Source organism: Larimichthys crocea, chromosome XXII (genome assembly GCF_000972845.2).
Source record: "Larimichthys crocea isolate SSNF chromosome XXII, L_crocea_2.0, whole genome shotgun sequence".
Classification (NCBI taxonomy): domain Eukaryota; kingdom Metazoa; phylum Chordata; class Actinopteri; family Sciaenidae; genus Larimichthys; species Larimichthys crocea.
In genome coordinates this window covers 22,515,590-22,533,919 of record NC_040032.1, presented here as the reverse complement: position 1 = coordinate 22,533,919, position 18,330 = coordinate 22,515,590, and the positions used below count along the sequence as shown (strand labels likewise).

The window sequence follows — 18,330 nt, the reverse complement described above, 5'->3', positions numbered from 1 at the left end:
CCGTCTTGGCAGTCCTGCTTCTGACAGCTCCTTGCTAATCTAAAAATGGGCAAAGAGGTTGGTTGTGGGTGGACCTGAGGCAGGCTGAATGAAGTCTGGTTGCTTAAACAGCCACCTGTCAATCAAAGGGTCCACACTGTTAATTGTGCATAACTTTAAGTCTTAGTATAATTTGAACAGGTGAGTTAAATAGAGGGGTTTGAACTAATGACACACATGTATCTGAGAATGAATCATCAGATCAGTGTGAGGTCAAATGTGTGTGTCTGTCTGGTCAGCAGTGTCAGAGGCCCAGCTGTTCAGCTGATGAATCATTTCTGGGAGCAGTGAACAGATCAACACGTTAACCATGAACGAGGCCGAGGACACAGAGAGCTGATGTCGACAACACACTTTAATCCAGATATTGCAGCACAAAAATGTCAAAATTACACAAGTCAAAAAAAATATGAGGTCTGACATCACAGACTGACCTGAGCTCAAAAACAACAACAACAACAACATCACAGGAAGCAGGTACGTGCAGAGTGTTGCTCTATATTCAGACAGCAGCACAAGTCAGCATGGTAACATGGCTGCATTTAGGGGTTAACATGAATCACACTTATCAATTACATGGTCCATGACTGATTCAGTGAAGGTTTGTCTTTACTTACACAAGAAAAAAAAACAACAAAGTCAGCAACCTGTTAATACTCAGCAGAACAGTCAGATTTTATGACACAGGATCAAAGGTCAACTTTCTGGTTTCTGGCTAACGGCAGGAGAAGGCAAAAACTTCATGCAGACAGAAACAAACCTTTATTTTGTTTTGTCTGTTGCAGGCTGAAATTTTTAAAAAAATTACTCTCCAAATAATAATTTACATTCTTAATGTATGCAGTGCCCCCATGTCTGTCTTCTAAAAGGTAAAAGACGTCAAACAACATGATCGTTTTCTGCTTTTCTTGTCTTATATCATTATCAACCTGCAAACAGGTTGTATATTTTGTATAAAAGATTAAAAGTATAATTTAAAAAATAAACCAATTAGTAGATAATGAAAATAATTAATTTATATCCTAAAAAGAAATACAACCAATGCTCAGTGTCTATGCACTGATTCTACGCATTATGTACTACAAACTAATCTTTATTTTTAAAAAACAACAAAAATCATCATCACAGGATACTAAAAGAATCGACCATCTGCATGTGTGTGAACACGCTATATACTGAAAACCTGCTTAAAAAAGTACAACAAACAATGAGTAGATCCATAAATCTAAAAAGTAAAAACACACTGAACCACACTGAGAGTGTCAGGGGATGAACAAAGGGCAAATTTAGTATTCTGAGGACATGAAGGGTACAAATTATTAAATTAATTATTAGTTATTTAGTGAATTTATCATTTGAGGGCAGTTGATTTTAAAGGTTGTCTTCTCTATCAGACTCCACACATTTCTGATTTCTTGCTAAAACAGCATGTTTATAGTTTGTTAGAGAATATTTGTGTTTTTCTTATTGACGTGACTCAACGTTGACAGTAGTGCTGGATATTAAATACTTATTTGATACCAATTGAAATGCGTCCACATTATGAAGTATTTAAAACTGTTAAGTGATGAAATCTGGTGTCAAATGTCCGGTTAAATTCAAAATGCCCACTTACTCTTGGATCACCCTGATCTACATTTTTAAATATATTTTAAAATAATTTTACATAGAAGTCGCTGTGAAGTATCATTTTTGCATTTCTATCCTAATACACAATTTCTAATTTAAGTTTAAATATCACAAATAAGTTGGAGAGATGGAAAATTTGTCATATTGAAAAAAGCAAAATGCGACGTTCAAGTCATCCGATCTGTGTGGAGCGATGAGACTGTAATCTACCTTAAATTAATACTAGAAACAGATAAAAATGTCTGATGTATCCACGTGGTATTAAAAGTTCTTTTAACAACCTTGTCCTCAACCATCAACTGACTCCTAAGATTCATGTAATAGTAGTGGATGGAAATGTAATTCACATTTTCTTTTGCCAATTTTCTGGAAATTCATTTAAAAGTTGCTCTAATTTCTAGTGGAATCTCCAACATGACTGAGCAGCTTTTTGTTTAACTGCTCGATCCTTTCCTGGTGCATCGTTTTAAGTCTTTTACAAAGAAACCAACTCAAAAACCTTCTAGAAGATGACCCTTGAAGACTTGGATTCGTTTTCTATGTGCACCTCCCTTCCAACCTTCTCAGCCGCCTCCTGGTCATCCTCACCCACTCCATCTTTTTTCAGGATTTTCAGTGGCCACCAGAGAGAGCCGCTCCGGAGGTCTCTACGGACCGTGTGTTCTGCTGGCCAGCAGCAGGGGGCGCCCTTATCTCCCGTCAAGAAGTAGAGCAGGGCGTTCAACCAGGCATTGCAAGAAGCCAGCGGCCTGGTTACCTTGTAGCAAATGGAGACAGTCTTCATGACGTTGCAGCCTCCAAGCTGGCCCCGCCGCAGGAGCAGGAATAGCGTCCGGGTCACATGGAAGGGCAGGAAACAGAGTGCAAACAGCAGTGTGATGGTTACAATGGTCTTAATCGATTTCCGCCGCCGTCGGATGTAGTGTGAATATTGTGATCCAGAGATGGAGACTGATGTTCTTTCCCGGTCTCTAACCCCATCTGTAGCCCCGTCTCCCACCGGACCATCCTCTCCACCCTCTATTGAACTGGGAGGGGAGCGCAGGGTCTGAAATATCGTCCTGACCACCTGAGAGTAACACCAGGCGATGATAACAAAGGGCACAAAGAAGCCCAATAGGTGGAGTACAATGCCATAGGGGACGTAGTCCGCAAACTCCTTATCAATGGCATCGTCCCAGCAGTTCATGTATCCCTCCTGGTCCTCCAACTGAGATCCTGTACTGTTCCTGTTTTCCGTTGCCCCACCAGGCTCAACAACCCCACCACCTCTACGCCTGACGTATCCTGTCTGGGCAAACCTGAAGATAGGGCAGGTGAGAATGAAGACCACCACCCACACCAGTGCACAGGTCCCCTTCACCACCCGCTTACTCTCCAAAGTAATGGTCCTCATTGGATGGCAGATCCCCAAGTACCTGTGGACAAAGAACAAGGGGGTAAATCCATTACTTTAATCTGTACTATTTCTGTTTCGCACCCGCTTGTGTCTTTCCATGGACACTGCACATTGATGCTACCTTGAAAATGTAATTCTTTTTAAGTTCAGCTTTTTTGAACAAATGAAAGCTCCTGGACCAGGAGATGAAGTAGCCTTCAGAACACTTAAGAAAACTTCAGTCCTCATTGTGTGATAAAGTGAGAAAGCAGTCCTGTAATGTGGTCACATTTTACCAGCTTTAGCTTGGCTCAAAGGTCAGAAGAATCAGTTAACTTGCCATATTAGCCTCGGTAGTATTTGTCATTTTGCTAGTTTCCTGTCACGCAAGTCAAAGTTCAAATAGCACGTCAAAAATTAACATTACCAGGAAAATATATGAGCAGCAATTTTCTCAGAACCCAGAGATACTGAGCTGACCCTACAGGTTATGATATAATCTGCAGAAAAACACAGTTTTAGTATCGATGATCCTTCACCTCCAACATACCTTTTGGTAAAATTGGGCCAACTGGTATGTTTTGATGATGACCCAGAAAACTTATTTATGACTATGACCTTCAGATGAGGAGGTTTCTAAAGCACCCGAACTCACTGGCTTTTCAGGAAGAACGGTTTTGTACAAATTAGGTGATTTTAGCCAAAAGGCCTGACCAATTAACCCCCCACAAAAGGACTGCTCATTGTTCCAATGGCCCATTATTCCAAAAACACCAATAGTATAAAATGGCCCATTGGACCTAAAGGACATTTGTCCCACAAGAACAAAACCCATTGCTGTAAAGGCCTGTTTTTCCCATGTGGAACTGTATATGTGCTGGAATAAAATCTTGTTAGTAACTGAAGGATAATAAAGCAGTATCTTATTTTGTGACTGAAATTTAACTACCAATTCAAAAATATCTTACATTATAAGAATCAGCTATGCATCTGTGGTAGCTTTTTTTCCCATTGGTGGGTTTTCAGATTATCATACCTGTGCACAGAGATGCAGGTGAGGAAGAAGATGGAGCAGTACAGGTTGAAGTAGAAGAGGAAGCGGACGAGCCGGCACATGAAGTCTCCGAACACCCAGTGGTCCCTTAGCACATAGCTCGCCACCAGAAAGGGCAGCGACAGACCATACATCAGGTCAGTGGTGGCCAGGTTTACCATGTAGATCAGAGAGGTGTTCCAGCGCCGCACACCGCCACTACTACCACCACCACTACGGCAACCGCCATGGTGGCAGCAGGAGCGCAGCAGGACCACCGAGTTGAGGGTGAGGCTGAAGAGGAAGGTCAGCGAGTAGCACACGGGGAGGAAGACATACTTGTAGGATTCATCAATGCTGCAGGATGACGGAGGGAGGGACGAGGTGGGCAAGGTGCCAGAGTTGTTGGGATGGTTGCTCGCTGCCACTGCTGCCGCCACCAAACCGATGTTTGGAATGATGTTGGAGACTTGGCTTAAACCCATGATGAAAGCTATTTCTGGCACAGCTGGATCGGTTCAGGTTCCTCTGGCGTCATCTCAGCTCCTTCACCTGACTCAAGTCTTCTCACTTGCAGATGTTTCCTTCATTTGTCCTTCCTCTTATCTATCTATCTATCTATCTATCTATCTATCTATCTATCTATCTATCTATCTATCTATCTATCTATCTATCTATCTATCTATCTATCTATCTATCTAATCTCTGTGTCTATTCACCGTCGACTGACCCATGTCAGGAGGAGTAGGAGTTTCTGTGCAAAAGAGGGGAAAGAAAACATGCTGTCATTAGTTTGGAAAAGTTTGTTCAGAATGTACTGCCGGTGTTTTGCTGATGAAGACTGTGTTTCGCTCAATTAGCCCCTCAATCATTAACAAAGCTTTCCGGAAACATCTCCCCATTCACGTAGCCTCTCTGTATGGCAGGTAGGTGGTCTGTTGTTGAGTCATTTGGTTTGTAGTCTGAGATACATTAAAGGCTTCAACAAAACTACACAAAACTGTGTCATGTTACTTATTATTGTCACCCTAGATTGTTCCAGACTGTTCAGAATCAGATTTACTTCAGATTTATGCCCTCTGGTAAAGTTAAGTAGAGATGAATAGATACGTGGTAAGGAGAAACTGGTTTTATAATAAAGAATACACAGAAAATAGCATATGACCATCATACATAATATATTGTTTGGGGGATTTGAAGAGTAGATTTATTTATTTATTTACATTTATTCACTATTAATGGAGAGAAATAGATTTCTTTAAACAATAAAAACCTGAATCATCTTTCAACTGACCACAGTCAATACTTTAATGCGTCTAATACTTTGGTTTGTGACCAAACACCAGAAAAACTAATTACATCTGAGTAGCCTCAACTGCTGTTTTTCTACTGCTAATCAGTTAGAGTTGTACATTATATACAACATTATATTTGATCAACATCAGCATCATTGTGGTAATATTAGCACGTTAATGTTATTAAGCTCAAGTAAAGTCTCACATAGAGATGCCTGACTGCATGACTGTTGACTCTTATGCTGCCTTCAAATGGAGTCATGTTTACCGTGTTCATGAGAAGAGTCCATGTGAATGACCGTCTCTTGTGGTTTTCACAACGTCTACGAAGTCGACAGTTTCTGAAAGTTCATGTACACAACTTCCCCAAAACTCACAAGATCCATTTGAAGGCAGCATTAGTTATACCTAATTATGAGCCTCTATTTCCATTATCAGCACAAGTAATCTATACGCATTTTAACGATGTCCACAAAGACCAACTCTCCCCACATGAAGCCCCATCTCACTGCCAATCGCCTCACCTTGATATTCCAATGAAGACAGTGAGTACTAGAGGTTCCTACCACTGGGGAAAAAAATGGTATTCGGAACACCCTATGTGAAACAGCCAGTACTCCAACGCCCAACAAACATCTGATTATTAGGAATTTAGGCAACAGGCAAGTAACCGCTGTATACAAACTACTAAATTATTACAGATATTGTACAAAATATACATAATGCATGTAACAAACAAACAGACACAAACAGTATACAGTATTAACCAAGGTACAAAGCTGCTTTACATGGTGATTATTGACATCTTACATTAGGTATAACCTACTGAAGCAAAGCGTTAATACAATATTGCCTACAGTGTTGCCTAGCTTCTACTGAAAGGTTGCTAGGAAGTTTTTTCTAATTTCAAGTGCTCCATAACATCTTTGATCAACATAGTGCAGGTGGGAGGTAATGCCTGTTTCTAATTCAGGGGGAACCTCAGCCATTGCAATCTTCTTTTTGAGCAGCGAGAGCGGGGATAAAACCGCCAACCCCTGGGGTTATTGGACGACCCACTCTACCACTGAGCCACGGTGGCTCCTAATTTCTTTTTAATATTGGTATTTTCTATTGTCCACCACAATAATCAGATTTTTTAAATAATGTAATCTGTTGAGGATTTATTGTGCAGTTCCTAAAAATGTCTGTCACAGTTCCCCATAGTTCCCAAGTTGACCCTCACATTGGTGAAGCTGTGAACTAAAGAATGGTTAGCATTTCTGCTTTAAAAATGACTTGAACTTGATTTTCTGTTGATTGATCGAATATTCAATCATTTCAGCATTGCTATTTTTGCACATCAACAAAGACGTCACAGCTGACTTTGTGCCTTATTGGTTGACTTCACTTGTATGAAACATTAGACATCAGCCCAGTTAGACCAGTTTTAAGCATTTGAACTGGAAAAAACTTGGCTAAATCTGAATCGAAACTACTGCTTTTGGCCAATTTGGTGCCGGTAATTCACATTCAGAACATCAGTGTGATCTGGATCAGCAGAAGTTTGGACTTACCTTCATTTGTCCTCCTTGACCTGATTGTCTTCTTGGTCTCGTCTTGTTGGGTCTCATCGGTGGAGTTGTGGCTAAGAAGTGTCTGTTTCGGGGCCGAAGGGTCTCTCGGGGTTTCTCCCCTGACCTTCAGCTTCTCTGTAAATAATTGATCAGCGTTCATTCAGTCAGAACTGCAGGAATGAAACCCAATACAGGGACTGCAGAGGAGGAGGAGGCGCTCATAGTGCAGCTCCAACCTATTGGCTTTTTATAGGACACAATGGCTCGTTTTAGTAATTTAGGATTAAAAAATGTAAAATAAAAAAATATGGTATGAAGAGTTGAAGGCTTTGCTCTGAGATATTAGCTTCTAAATTCAATTGCTGATAAATATTTGTCGAATTTACCTTACATTTAATTGGAATTTATTTGCTTATATATTGTTTGAACGCCCCTGATCATGAATAGAAAAGCAAATTAGCTTGATGCTAACTCTGCTGTAAATGCGTTGAACTGTTCTGCACATGCTCCCTGCAGTAAACAATATGCAATAAACTAAACCAGCATTTTATATACGTATAATCATCTTTGACACATCTAGGACACAAAAGGTTTCTAATATTAAATGCCCTTTTCAAAAAGGAACCAAAAAGTCTTAAGGTTCATGTTCTTGAGCTTCTGACACAATATTGTCATTATAAATGAGCTGAGCAAGAATGACCAAATCTATGCAGTACAGTAGTTCATGAAGTGCGTCATTGTATCATTTAAATATCAATATTCTGACATGAGCAGACCTTTAATTAATAATTAGGTTAATTAAGACATAAATCTAAATAAAGCTGCTTTTCTAAAGGTAATAAGTCACTCACCTTTTCTTCCAGAGAAGCTGCTTAAGCTTTTAAATGTCTCACTTTCTCTTCCTCCTCCTCCTCAGTCTGCCTCTCCTCATCTGAGGCTTTAATTAGAAAGCAAAGTGAGTACAGTGAACACATCAGCCCCTCCTCCACCACCTCCAACCCTTCTGCTCCGTTCCCTCCATCATCAACATCATCAGCTCTGATTCATACAGTAAATACTGAGTTTGTCCTCTCTGACAGTGAACACACACAGTCAAAGAGCCACACGACAAAGCACTGAGTGTGTGTTTGAACATGTGATGTGTGTGAGTGTAATCAAACACGGCAACACAATTGATGGACAAACAGAGCGCAGGTAGCAAAGGTATGAATAAATATAGTGAGGGTGAGGACATCAAATCGCTCTGACATTTATTAGAAATCAAATACAGTACATGTAAAAAACAAACAAAAAACAAAATAAATCAATGTCTGACATCCAAATCAGTGCTTACATCTCATGTTGTTCGGGAGTTTCACTGGAAAAGTCAAGCACGTCAGCTAATGTGTTAGCTGTTGTTTCATCATTCTCCTGCAAAACACTTACACGTCATCTGCATAGAAACAAATCTTTACTTGCTAAAAATCAAGTTACCATAATTTTCGGACTATAAGCCACTACTTTTTTCACATGCTTTGAGCCCTGCGGCCTATACAACAGTGCAGCTAATTTATAGATTGTAAATGCAAAAGTGAGGCAAACGTGGGGAAAGATTATGTGCCGAAGAAGTTTTGATTTTAAACATTTGATTTTGTAATTTTGCGCATCATGCACACATGAAGAAATGCATATGATGCAGCTTTTAAGTTAAAGGCAATCGATCTGGCCTTTAAAGAAGGAAATAGAGCTACTGCATGTAATCTTGGCATCCCGCATTGATGCCGTGTTGGTGCCGAACTGTCGATTTTCAGGCACAGTTTGAAAAAAAGCGTGTCTTAAATTAAAACAAAAAAAAAATTCTTCTGTGTACCGTCTTTCTGTGTAAATTTAGCTGGTGCGGCTTATATTCAGGTGCGCTCAATAGTCCAAAAATTACGGTACTTTACTTACGTTAAAATTAGGCGGAATGCAAGCAGAAAAACTGTCAATGGTAACAGTAGACGGTTACCGTCCAAAGTGAAAATACTTGTTGTGGTCCTCTGTGATGGATGTTATGTAGCTCCCTCACGCAAGGAAAAAACATTGGCAACCTGGACAAGAATATATTGTATAAGAATGCAGACACTGAGACAATAAAGTGGACACCAGAATATAACCGTTGCATCCCATCAAAATATATTTTAGAATTAATGTTTACATTTACAAATACATTTGTAATTAATTTTATATACATTTGTAAATACTCTTAAAGTCACAATGAAATGAAAAACAATCTGCTCCCTGTTAGCTCATTTTCAGGACCAAAATATAACTCACTATTCTACACTTTTGAATTCTCCTTCACTGTGTTACATCCTGTACCAGCATCACGTTTCAAGAGGAACCACATCACATAAAATCACATTAAACATTTGTCGACACTCTTAAAATGCCATTTCAGTGTGACTTTAAATATATGTATGTGGATAAAATGTAAAAAAAACAAACAAACAGAAGATTTCCTTCCATGAATTTGACATTCAGTTCCTCATCATCACAGATCAATGTAAGAGAACGATAATTAATCAGTATCAAAATATAATTTCTTTGTAAGGCACTCGAAAACAATGCTAGTGTTGCTTTTTAAAAAAAGCCACATTTCTAAAAGGTAAATTATTGCAGTCAGAATAAAACTTAACACCCTTAAAAGCTACAGAAAGTTAGAAAAACAGCTTCATGTTTAGGTGGCGACGTAAACATCGAGTTAAACGAGTTTAATCAAATATTTTATGTGCATCATCACATATATGTGGCTATATTAAGTGCATTATATTTCATATGAGTAAACAATAATGTAATCACTGACTGTACCTGAAGTGTTGAGCATCAGTTAAAGAGAAAATTAAAATACAATTTCAAAACCCTTTTGTTATTTTTATCTGTAAAAGCTTATCCATTGCAGGGTTAGGCTGACATTGAGAGAATGTTGTTTTTATGTGTTTACATAACGTCACAACAATGCAGCTTTAATGGACGGCAATGTTCCTGTATCGTCGACGTTTACTTTTTAAATCTAAGGTACAGAGGACTATCTGAGAAATGCTCAGTAACGATAATTTAAAATAAAATTCTAATTTTGGTGAAAATTTCCCTTTTGATTCTTTTTAAGAAAAATAACAACCAAAATTTTAACATATCCGTTAAAATGGGCTCGTCTTGCTACACATTCTGTATGGATGTAATGTTCCCTTGTTATTATAACAAATAAGTAAGTAAACACAATAAAACTTAAATAAGATAAGTTATCATTTGCATATAAATGTATAGATTTACACCAGCAGTCTTCTTTTGTCAAATGAGATTGAGTTGTGGGAAATTAATGTTGGCTTTTCTATTATGTGATAAGGCTTAAAGAAGAAGAAGAAGGAGAAAAAAAAAAGGTTCTTGTCTGAATGATATCTGAATATGAGCTCTGTTCTCTGTTCAGTTTTGGTTACCCCCAAATCTGAACGTACTGTGGCGATCAAAGTGCTGGACTGGTTCAGTTTCCAAGTGAACCTGCTGCTGGTCTTTCTACCTGAGAAAAATCACACTAATCTTTTCTATCAGCAGAGACAAAATACTTCTGTTAAACATTGAAATGCACAGACTTCACCACATTTATGTGTTCTACATCTTTGTTAGGACTAGATTGTTTGAACAGAACAAAGGTGCACCAACTTTGTTTTCTAAAATAGTTTCAAGCCTCGTAGCTCATGAAGGGTTTTTATTCTGAACTCCACGTTGCTTCTGTTCCTCTTTTTCATTCAGGATTGAAGATTTCCTTACCACTGGTTTCTTAAGTTAATCTAATGCCGCGTGTGCTGCAGACAGAGCTCAAAGGATTGTAGCAGCCCCTAACTTATCTAATGCCTTCTAGAGGTCAGTAATGACCATCCGACTTTGTCTTACAGACCTTATGTGTTTCAGCAACAGGGAAGTGCCCTGACAAGTAATGGTTCAGTCAGTTTCCACAAAATCCGACTGGTTTAAAAACCTAATTCATGAATGGTCCTACTAGTCACTGTAAGAAGATGATATGGGGTTTCATGGCCTTTAACATGTCCCCTTGACCTCACCACTATCTTATAAAACTAGATTGTTGTTAGGTGATTGTTTCTTAGTTTCATACATTATGTCAGTCCAATGTGCCTTCAAATGATACTGACTTTCGGTTGGGTTCAGTTCAGCAAAACAAGGTAGTCCAGATGTCCTCCCTCCTCTTGGGGGATTTCAAGGTGTCCAAGCCAGATGAGATACATCATCTCCCCAGCCTGTTCTGGGCTGCACCAATCCATTTGTCCATCTCACACCATTACCATGACTAGTGAATAAGACCGAGAAATACTTGAACTTATTCACTTGGGACAGCAACTCCCAACCTGGAAGAAGCAATCCAATCAGAGGTATTGAACTCCAAGTCAACGCCACATCGTCTGTTTATCCAATCCTTAAATGTCACCTGCTAATAATCCATGAATGAAAAATTATTGTAAAAGTAAACTGGTGCCATCAACCTGATGGCGTCAGAAAGGGCAGTTGGATTTCTGACCACCTCCAATATAACTGAAACTGGACCCAAACTTGAAAACACAGATCCTGAGCGTAACTTAATACTTAATACTAACACTACTGAATTAAATAGCTGAGTGCATGTTATAAGAAATTATAGCAAAATCCAGGAGCTGTGTTGTGTTCGTCTTTCTCGTTGATATTTTACAGGCCCAACTAGTTCAACAGTGTCCTCACTAGCCTGAAGCTAATTGGACCACTGGTTTTCAAACAGTCCAACTGAAATCTTTCCATTGGTAATCTGAAACAGAGACTTTCTGTCTGTTTGAGGTTACTTCTTCTTGTCATTTCATGTCAACCTGCTGTTGTTTACTACCTCAGAATATTCCTTTGGATGCGTGCTGAAGCCTGGTTCTGTCTTTGACTTCTGTTAGTTTCAAGTTTGTCATTTGTCATCAATCTCAAAGTCAGCAGTAACGCTGTACAACTTTTCGGATTTTTAGGGTGATTCACTTTCTTTTTTGTCTGACCATCCAGTCGTAACTTCTTCTTTGCTGTCCTGAATGCTGGTGACTCAGTTTCGATTGATTAGCAGGTCAGCTAAAGTTTTGTTGAAGGTAATGACTTCTGGACATGGATGAGCAGCCCAACCTGGTCCTAGAGTGGACAAACATTCGCCTTGCTTGTGTGGATTGTCTTTGGTCCTGGTGTTAGGTCAGATCCTGGACGTCCAGCAGCATGGCGTCCTGCTTTGTCCTCAGCTGGTCTCGTACCAACAGGTGGGCCACCAGTTCAGAGCTTAGAGCTGGAAAAACATTACAGTCAAGGAGACAAGACAAAGAGAAAATGATGTGTCGCTACTGTGGTTAATGGTTTATCTTTGCTGTTCACAGCTGTTTCCTTGCGTTGATTGAAAATAAACACAAACAACTAGCCATCTTGGGACAAACTTAATTATTTTTATTTAGCATTCATTTTTGGAACATGAAGGAGAAACAACAGTGGCCTCGAAATGAGCGAAAAACGCTTAAGTCATTATCTAGAGCCAGTGATTATCTTTAGATAGCGACTGACACAAATTGAGCGATGCAAATAAGCAAATTTCAGAGGTTTTTGTGGAGAGGACCGGGTGGAGCCTGGTGTTAACTCAGATTCTGCTCTGATCCTAAAGGAGACCTGAGGAGAGCTCAGAGTTTTTTTGGGATTAAAATGTGAATTTATCTTCACTTTCGTTTATCAGCCTGTGTGAAGCAGTGAGCAACAGAGGCGCTGACCTCTACTTGTAGCCGTCTGTGGGCTACTTCATATTTATACAGAGACCAGACAGAAAGGAGAAGTAAACGAAGGTTTGACTATCTGGTAAGTGCTGAAAATATGTGTCTATTACTTGATTCCAGCTATTGGTTTTACTTCATTATGAACTGCTAATGGAGTTAGCATATGGCCCTAATCGATCTAAACTCTATTCAGAAAAAAAGCATTTTAAAACTTGTTGTCTTGCGGACAGACTTGACAGCCTTTTTACAAATCAGCATGTTATTAGGTATTAGTTTTTTCAGCATCCTTTTGATCAAAACATGATTTTTTGGGTTCATACCAATGAATATTTACTGTGTTACCTGTAACATAAGACAATAATTTGCTTTGTGTTTGATGGGTGGTTATGAATATTATATACTGTAAACAGAGCCACCTAAATCTGATACACTGGGTCTTTAAGGGAATGATCTAAAGAGGAGCCTCTTTTCAAGACAGCAGAGGGTGTGTCTGATACTCAAAACATATGTGTGTGTGTGTGTGTGTGTGTGTGTGTGTGTGTGTGTACCGTGTACGTCCTGTTGAAGTGATGCTCTCAAGCTGCTGAGCTGCTGCACTGAACACTCCTGCAGCTCCCAGCGCTCCAGATGTTTCCGCTTGGCAACGCTGCTGCTGCCGGCCAGATGCTGCAACAGACACACACACACACTTTTCTTGTTGATAACATTTCTTTCTTTATGTCTTGTTTTCTCATTGTTTCTTAATCTTTCCCTCCTCCCCCCTCCTTCTACCTCCTTCTCCTTCTGCTCAGCCAGCAGTTTATCTCTCAGCGTCCTCAGAGCGACGGCCACTTCCTGTTTCAGCCCAGCCGTTCTCATGGAAACCTGATGGAGATGTAAGGTCAGCTCATGTTTAAGTTTGTTGTCTTTAAAGTTACTGTGTTTAAAGAGTATCTACGTGATCTAAAGACATTTCCAGACTCCTTTTTTTTTGTGCTCAGATAAAACAAAGTTCACAAGCACGTAATAATTATTGACTGTTGTTATATTCGTACTGAAGCTTCCAATATCACACTGACACACTGAAGTACTGAATCGACAGTAGTCAGCAGTCATGTCAAGACAGTAAATCACCTTTTGGTTGCCTCCTTCCTCCTCGTCTTCGCTGTCGCTGTTGTTGATGAAGCACAGCTGAAGGTTTCTGTGGTTGTGAAATCTGTGAACAGATAAACATTGTGAAGCTCAGGCAGGAGAGCATGAGACCCTTTGTGTTCACTGGTTAGGGTTACTGCTTGCTTTGATTCTCATCAGGGCTTCACGCTCAGTTCAACATTTTGAGTTTACAGGTTGACACAAAGTCCGAATTTACTGAAAATGACTTCATGAATCCAATAATTAATCGACAAATTAATCAACAGCTGTTTGATCATTAACACTCGCTAGTTCCAAAATCTAAAGGATTTTCTGTTTATAATTAATGTGCGATATTAATAGAATATTGTTAAGTTTTTGACTGTTGGTCGACATTTAAGAGCAACACGGTCAGTCCATACAGTATCAGTCCTTCATTATATTCCTCATAATGTGGATGGATTGACATGTTTTACACCCATGACAGCTAAGTTTGAATCTCCATATAACTCACCTGTTCAAATTATATTAAGGCTTAAAGTTATACATAATTAACAGCGTAGCTGCTTTGATTCACAGGTGGGTGCTGATACAGGTGTCTGATTTCAGTAAGCAGGCTTCATTCAGGCTGCCTCAGCTCCACCTCCATCCCTTTGTACATTTTTAGATTAGCCAAGAGGCGGCAGAGGCCGGACTGCCAAGATGGCGACAACCAGAGCCACCATACTGAGCTTTTCAGAAACAAACTGCAAAAGTTTGATTTAACCAGACTAAGAAGCACCTCATGAGCTGCATTACCTCTGCGTTACTCGACACCTTCTGAAGTCTTCCTCGTCTTCCTCCGAGACATCACTCCACACGCCCCCCTGACTCCCCTCCATCCTCACCCCCGCCCCCCTCTGCAGGAAGACACAATTATCACATTATGATCCCACACAGATTATCTGACAACTTATTATTTCTTGTAAACTGATGAAAAATGTAATCTGTCTGAATAAATAAATAAACTAAGCTAGCTTCATCAAGTCAGAGCAACGAAAGAGACGGCACAGAAATGTCAGATCAGTAGTCAAAGCAAAAAGGAAACTGATGTTAGGAAGTTTTTTATAGTACAAGTTATCATTATGCCACCCGTGAATGTGCAAAAATGCAGCAATGATCCGCAGAGTATCTCTGCAATGTGAGGCCTGTTGAACCCTCCCACTCTTCTTGTTTTAGCTGCTTCCACAGTGTCAATTATAACCTCTGTCTACTGGATTTACAGCCACAACAAACATGTTCTCGTCGCTTCAGGAATGTTATCAGTCTGAGACTAAAATAATAACAAGGAGTGGAAACAATGGGACGATGTAAGGAGATCTCCAGTGATTTGACTTGTGCAAGAAAAGTTTGAAAAAGACAATACGTCCTGCATAGCATCCAACTGAAGTCATGTGAGGCCTGTTTTTCTTTTTTTCCAAGAATGCGTCTTGAAAACTGCAATAACTGTTGTGCTTCTCCACTTGTTTACAGCAGAGACAAACACAACGTGAACTCACTTTTAAATTAAGCAAAGATGACACAACCGTCACACTTTAGTGGGCTGCTCTAAACACTATAATACCCATAAGCCTCACCAGTCAGAGGCGCAAAGAGCAAACAGCAAATTCAAAAAACACTTCGTTGTTGCACTCATAGACAAAACATGTTACTATTGTTACTGAATTCATGAGAGAATTAATTTAAGCAGATTGCAAAATCAGTTTTCTCGACTGTGTAATCTATAGTTTTTAATTTTAAGCTGTGATTGGACACCACTTGCCAAAATGCACCTCTGGCGTTGAAGTTAACTTCCACAGGCTTCTTATACATTTATATTTTATCTCATATTTTATGTCTGACATATGAGAAGTTGTCACTACAGAATTTTTTATTTATTTTGTATTTATTTGTTAACAAAACATTTAATTTCAATTCAACTGTAACCATTTTCGTGTTTGAAAACAGTGTTCTCACAACTTAAACTACACTTTAATGCCAAACTAAAAAACTGCAGTTCCTCAAACATCCACTTGAGGCTGGCTCCAGAAGTAAGTCAATCTCCATAAGTCCCCATAATAAAATGTCCAGATTCACAGCAAAAATAAACATTGTTACAGCACAGGAGGGTGCCGTTACAGATATCTGGTGTCAATAACCAGGCTTCATTCAGCTCCACCTCTTTGCCTATTTTTGGATTAGTCAGAAGCAGGTGGGACTGTCAAGATACTACGTCCATGTTTTATAACTCTTTGCCAAATTTTGGATTAGGTATATTCAGGATGGCGTTTTTCTTTTCCTCTTCTGCCTCTGATTGGCTGGTACTTGTTGTCATTGTTAATTGGTTAGGTTTAAGTTAAATGCAGCAGCATCATGGACCAAACTACGATACGTTGTTGTGTTCTCACTTGTTGTGTTCTCACTCATATACCAGCTTCTATGGCTATGTCTGACTCAAGTCATTGCTCCAAAATAGTTACACCAAGAAATTCCCTTTGGTTTGAATGAGAATGAGAGAGACAGCTGTGGTTGAGTGACTTGGATACTGAATAAGGAGAAGGAGCGCCATTAGCAAGAAAGCCAGTGAATCACAGAAATGAAAAGTTACTTTCTGATTATTTCACAGCGGTTACGTTCACACAGCTCTACAGTTAAACACAGCAACAGTTAATATGGCACTAAACATGAGGAGGTCAGGTTAAGCATGAGGGTTAGGGTAAGAATATTGGGCCAATCTGTCGCCATCCTAAGAAATTTGGGAAGTTTGGGATGAAAACCAGCAAAAAGTCCCTCATAGAAAGTTGTCAGTGAATAGAAACACTGTTCACAGGCACCACTGAAACTCATGGAAAATTTAGTCTTTTGAGAAATATGACTTCTAAAAGCTAACCCTACTCATATAACTGAACCCCAGCTTAACCAGGAAACACCAACACACTTTTCTTCATGACTGACCTTTGACCTTTCCCTCCGTTCTTGCTCCTGTTTCTCCAATTCAGCAATCCGCTGGCTCAAGTCTTCCCAGTGCATGATGGGAAGGTCCGGGTAGTCCACAGAGGTTGCCTCTGCGATGTGATGAAGCTCTTTCTCCTCTTCCTCCTCCTCCTTTTCCTCGGCCGTCTCTTTCTCTCCCTCCATCCTCCTTTCTGAAAATAAACAACAAGATCAAGTAAAACAATAATGAAAAACTGTAAAGGATAATAATTTACTCAACATGTGTCTTAACTTCGTCCTGTTTAAAGCATCACAAATGATTAATTAATTATCAGACAGTGACTGCGTATGCAACATCTGAGGTGTCAAAATGTGTAGAAGTTTCAAATATTTCTTAAAATTACTATATTTATTACTTTATTACAATATAAGTACATTTCCTTCCTGTGGACAGAGGAAGCATTTGGACTTTTTTTAATTAAGTAATAATAGAAGAAACAGTCCATTAAAAGACATGTATATTTAATAAAAGTATTTTCATCAGTGCAATTTGCTGATAATACATTAAAATTAAAGTAGGACAGACATTGCACTGACAGACATGAATAACCCATCTCTGATCCTGTAAACCTGCGCAAACACATAAAAATCCTTTAATTGCTGACGCCTGAATGAATCAACCTATTATTAGACTCACACAGGTCTGTTTTATTGACTATTATTAAATGCAACCTGTTATTAAACACTCTTAAAACCTTAGGACACTAACCCTTAAACTATCACTTAGGGCTCACGTGGATTTAAATAAGAAATGATAGACATTTTAGCACTTGTACAGTGTTTTAATTTGCTGTACACCTTTTGAAATAACTAAATGATGTTCGTTTATATTTATCTGGATTTAATAAGAAAGAATCTCATGAGTGTCTAACTGTAATTTCCCAGCTTGGGATAAATAAAGTATATCTATCTATCTATCTATCTATCTATCTATCTATCTATCTATCTATCTATCTATCTATCTATCTATCTATCTGTTGTAGCTGTAGTTGAAGTCCTTCTGTTTAACAGTTCAGACAAATTACAGTTGATCTGATCACAATCCTCTTTTGTAAGTTTTACAAAATAATAAAATAAAATCTCGATTAAAGTTGTTTAAACTGGAGCACCAGTGTCCCCACTGCAGTGAGCTTGCTCTACCCGCGGTTGTTTACCAGCAGCGGGGAAACCTCGGAGGGTTTTACCCACCTACCAGTCACATCCAGACGGCCCCGGATCCCTCCGACATGTCGCCGTCCGTCAACCCGCGGGTCACTTCAGCCCCGCTGGCTTCGCGTGTGTGGACTGACCGCTGTCGCGAAACTGTCGCGGTCGTTTTTATTGAAACATTAAAAAAAAGTTGGTAGAAGTAATGTAAAAGTAGTTTAACTGCGTCTGAAGGAAGGCAGGACCTTCCCTTTTTCCTCCTTCCTCCCCCTCCTTCCCCTTTCCGCTCTTCCCACTTTAACCTCTTGGCTTCGCCGGAGCGACGGAGGCTTGAACGGTTAAAACC

General features: G+C 39.4%; 2 protein-coding genes across 4 annotated transcripts; both read right to left on the bottom strand.

Annotated features, from left to right (window-relative positions):
• Positions 1–376: 376 nt before the first annotated feature.
• On the bottom strand, positions 377–8,333 carry LOC109140358 (P2Y purinoceptor 6). 2 transcript variants are annotated; one of them, XM_027273524.1, is made up of 5 exons: positions 8,264–8,333; positions 7,782–7,867; positions 6,931–7,065; positions 4,083–4,833; positions 377–3,086 (listed from the first exon to the last, which is right to left on the bottom strand). In XM_027273524.1, exons 4-5 carry the CDS (start codon positions 4,562–4,564, stop codon positions 2,171–2,173), a joined length of 1,398 nt encoding a protein of 465 aa, XP_027129325.1. In that variant the 5' UTR covers positions 4,565–4,833; positions 6,931–7,065; positions 7,782–7,867; positions 8,264–8,333; the 3' UTR covers positions 377–2,170. The 2 variants fall into 2 exon arrangements, with proteins under 2 accessions (XP_027129325.1, XP_019122538.1); XM_019266993.2 differs by lacking the exons at positions 6,931–7,065; positions 7,782–7,867; positions 8,264–8,333 and having other exon boundaries at positions 4,083–4,935.
• Positions 8,334–9,067: 734 nt separating this feature from the next.
• im:7136398 (schwannomin-interacting protein 1) lies at positions 9,068–18,303 on the bottom strand. 2 transcript variants are annotated; one of them, XM_019266809.2, is made up of 7 exons: positions 18,027–18,303; positions 16,800–16,990; positions 14,625–14,725; positions 13,830–13,911; positions 13,488–13,580; positions 13,265–13,382; positions 9,068–12,244 (listed from the first exon to the last, which is right to left on the bottom strand). In XM_019266809.2, exons 2-7 carry the CDS (start codon positions 16,980–16,982, stop codon positions 12,150–12,152), a joined length of 672 nt encoding a protein of 223 aa, XP_019122354.1. In that variant the 5' UTR covers positions 16,983–16,990; positions 18,027–18,303; the 3' UTR covers positions 9,068–12,149. The 2 variants fall into 2 exon arrangements, with proteins under 2 accessions (XP_019122354.1, XP_010744338.2); XM_010746036.3 differs by having other exon boundaries at positions 18,031–18,302.
• Between the last annotated feature and the right edge of the window lie 27 nt (positions 18,304–18,330).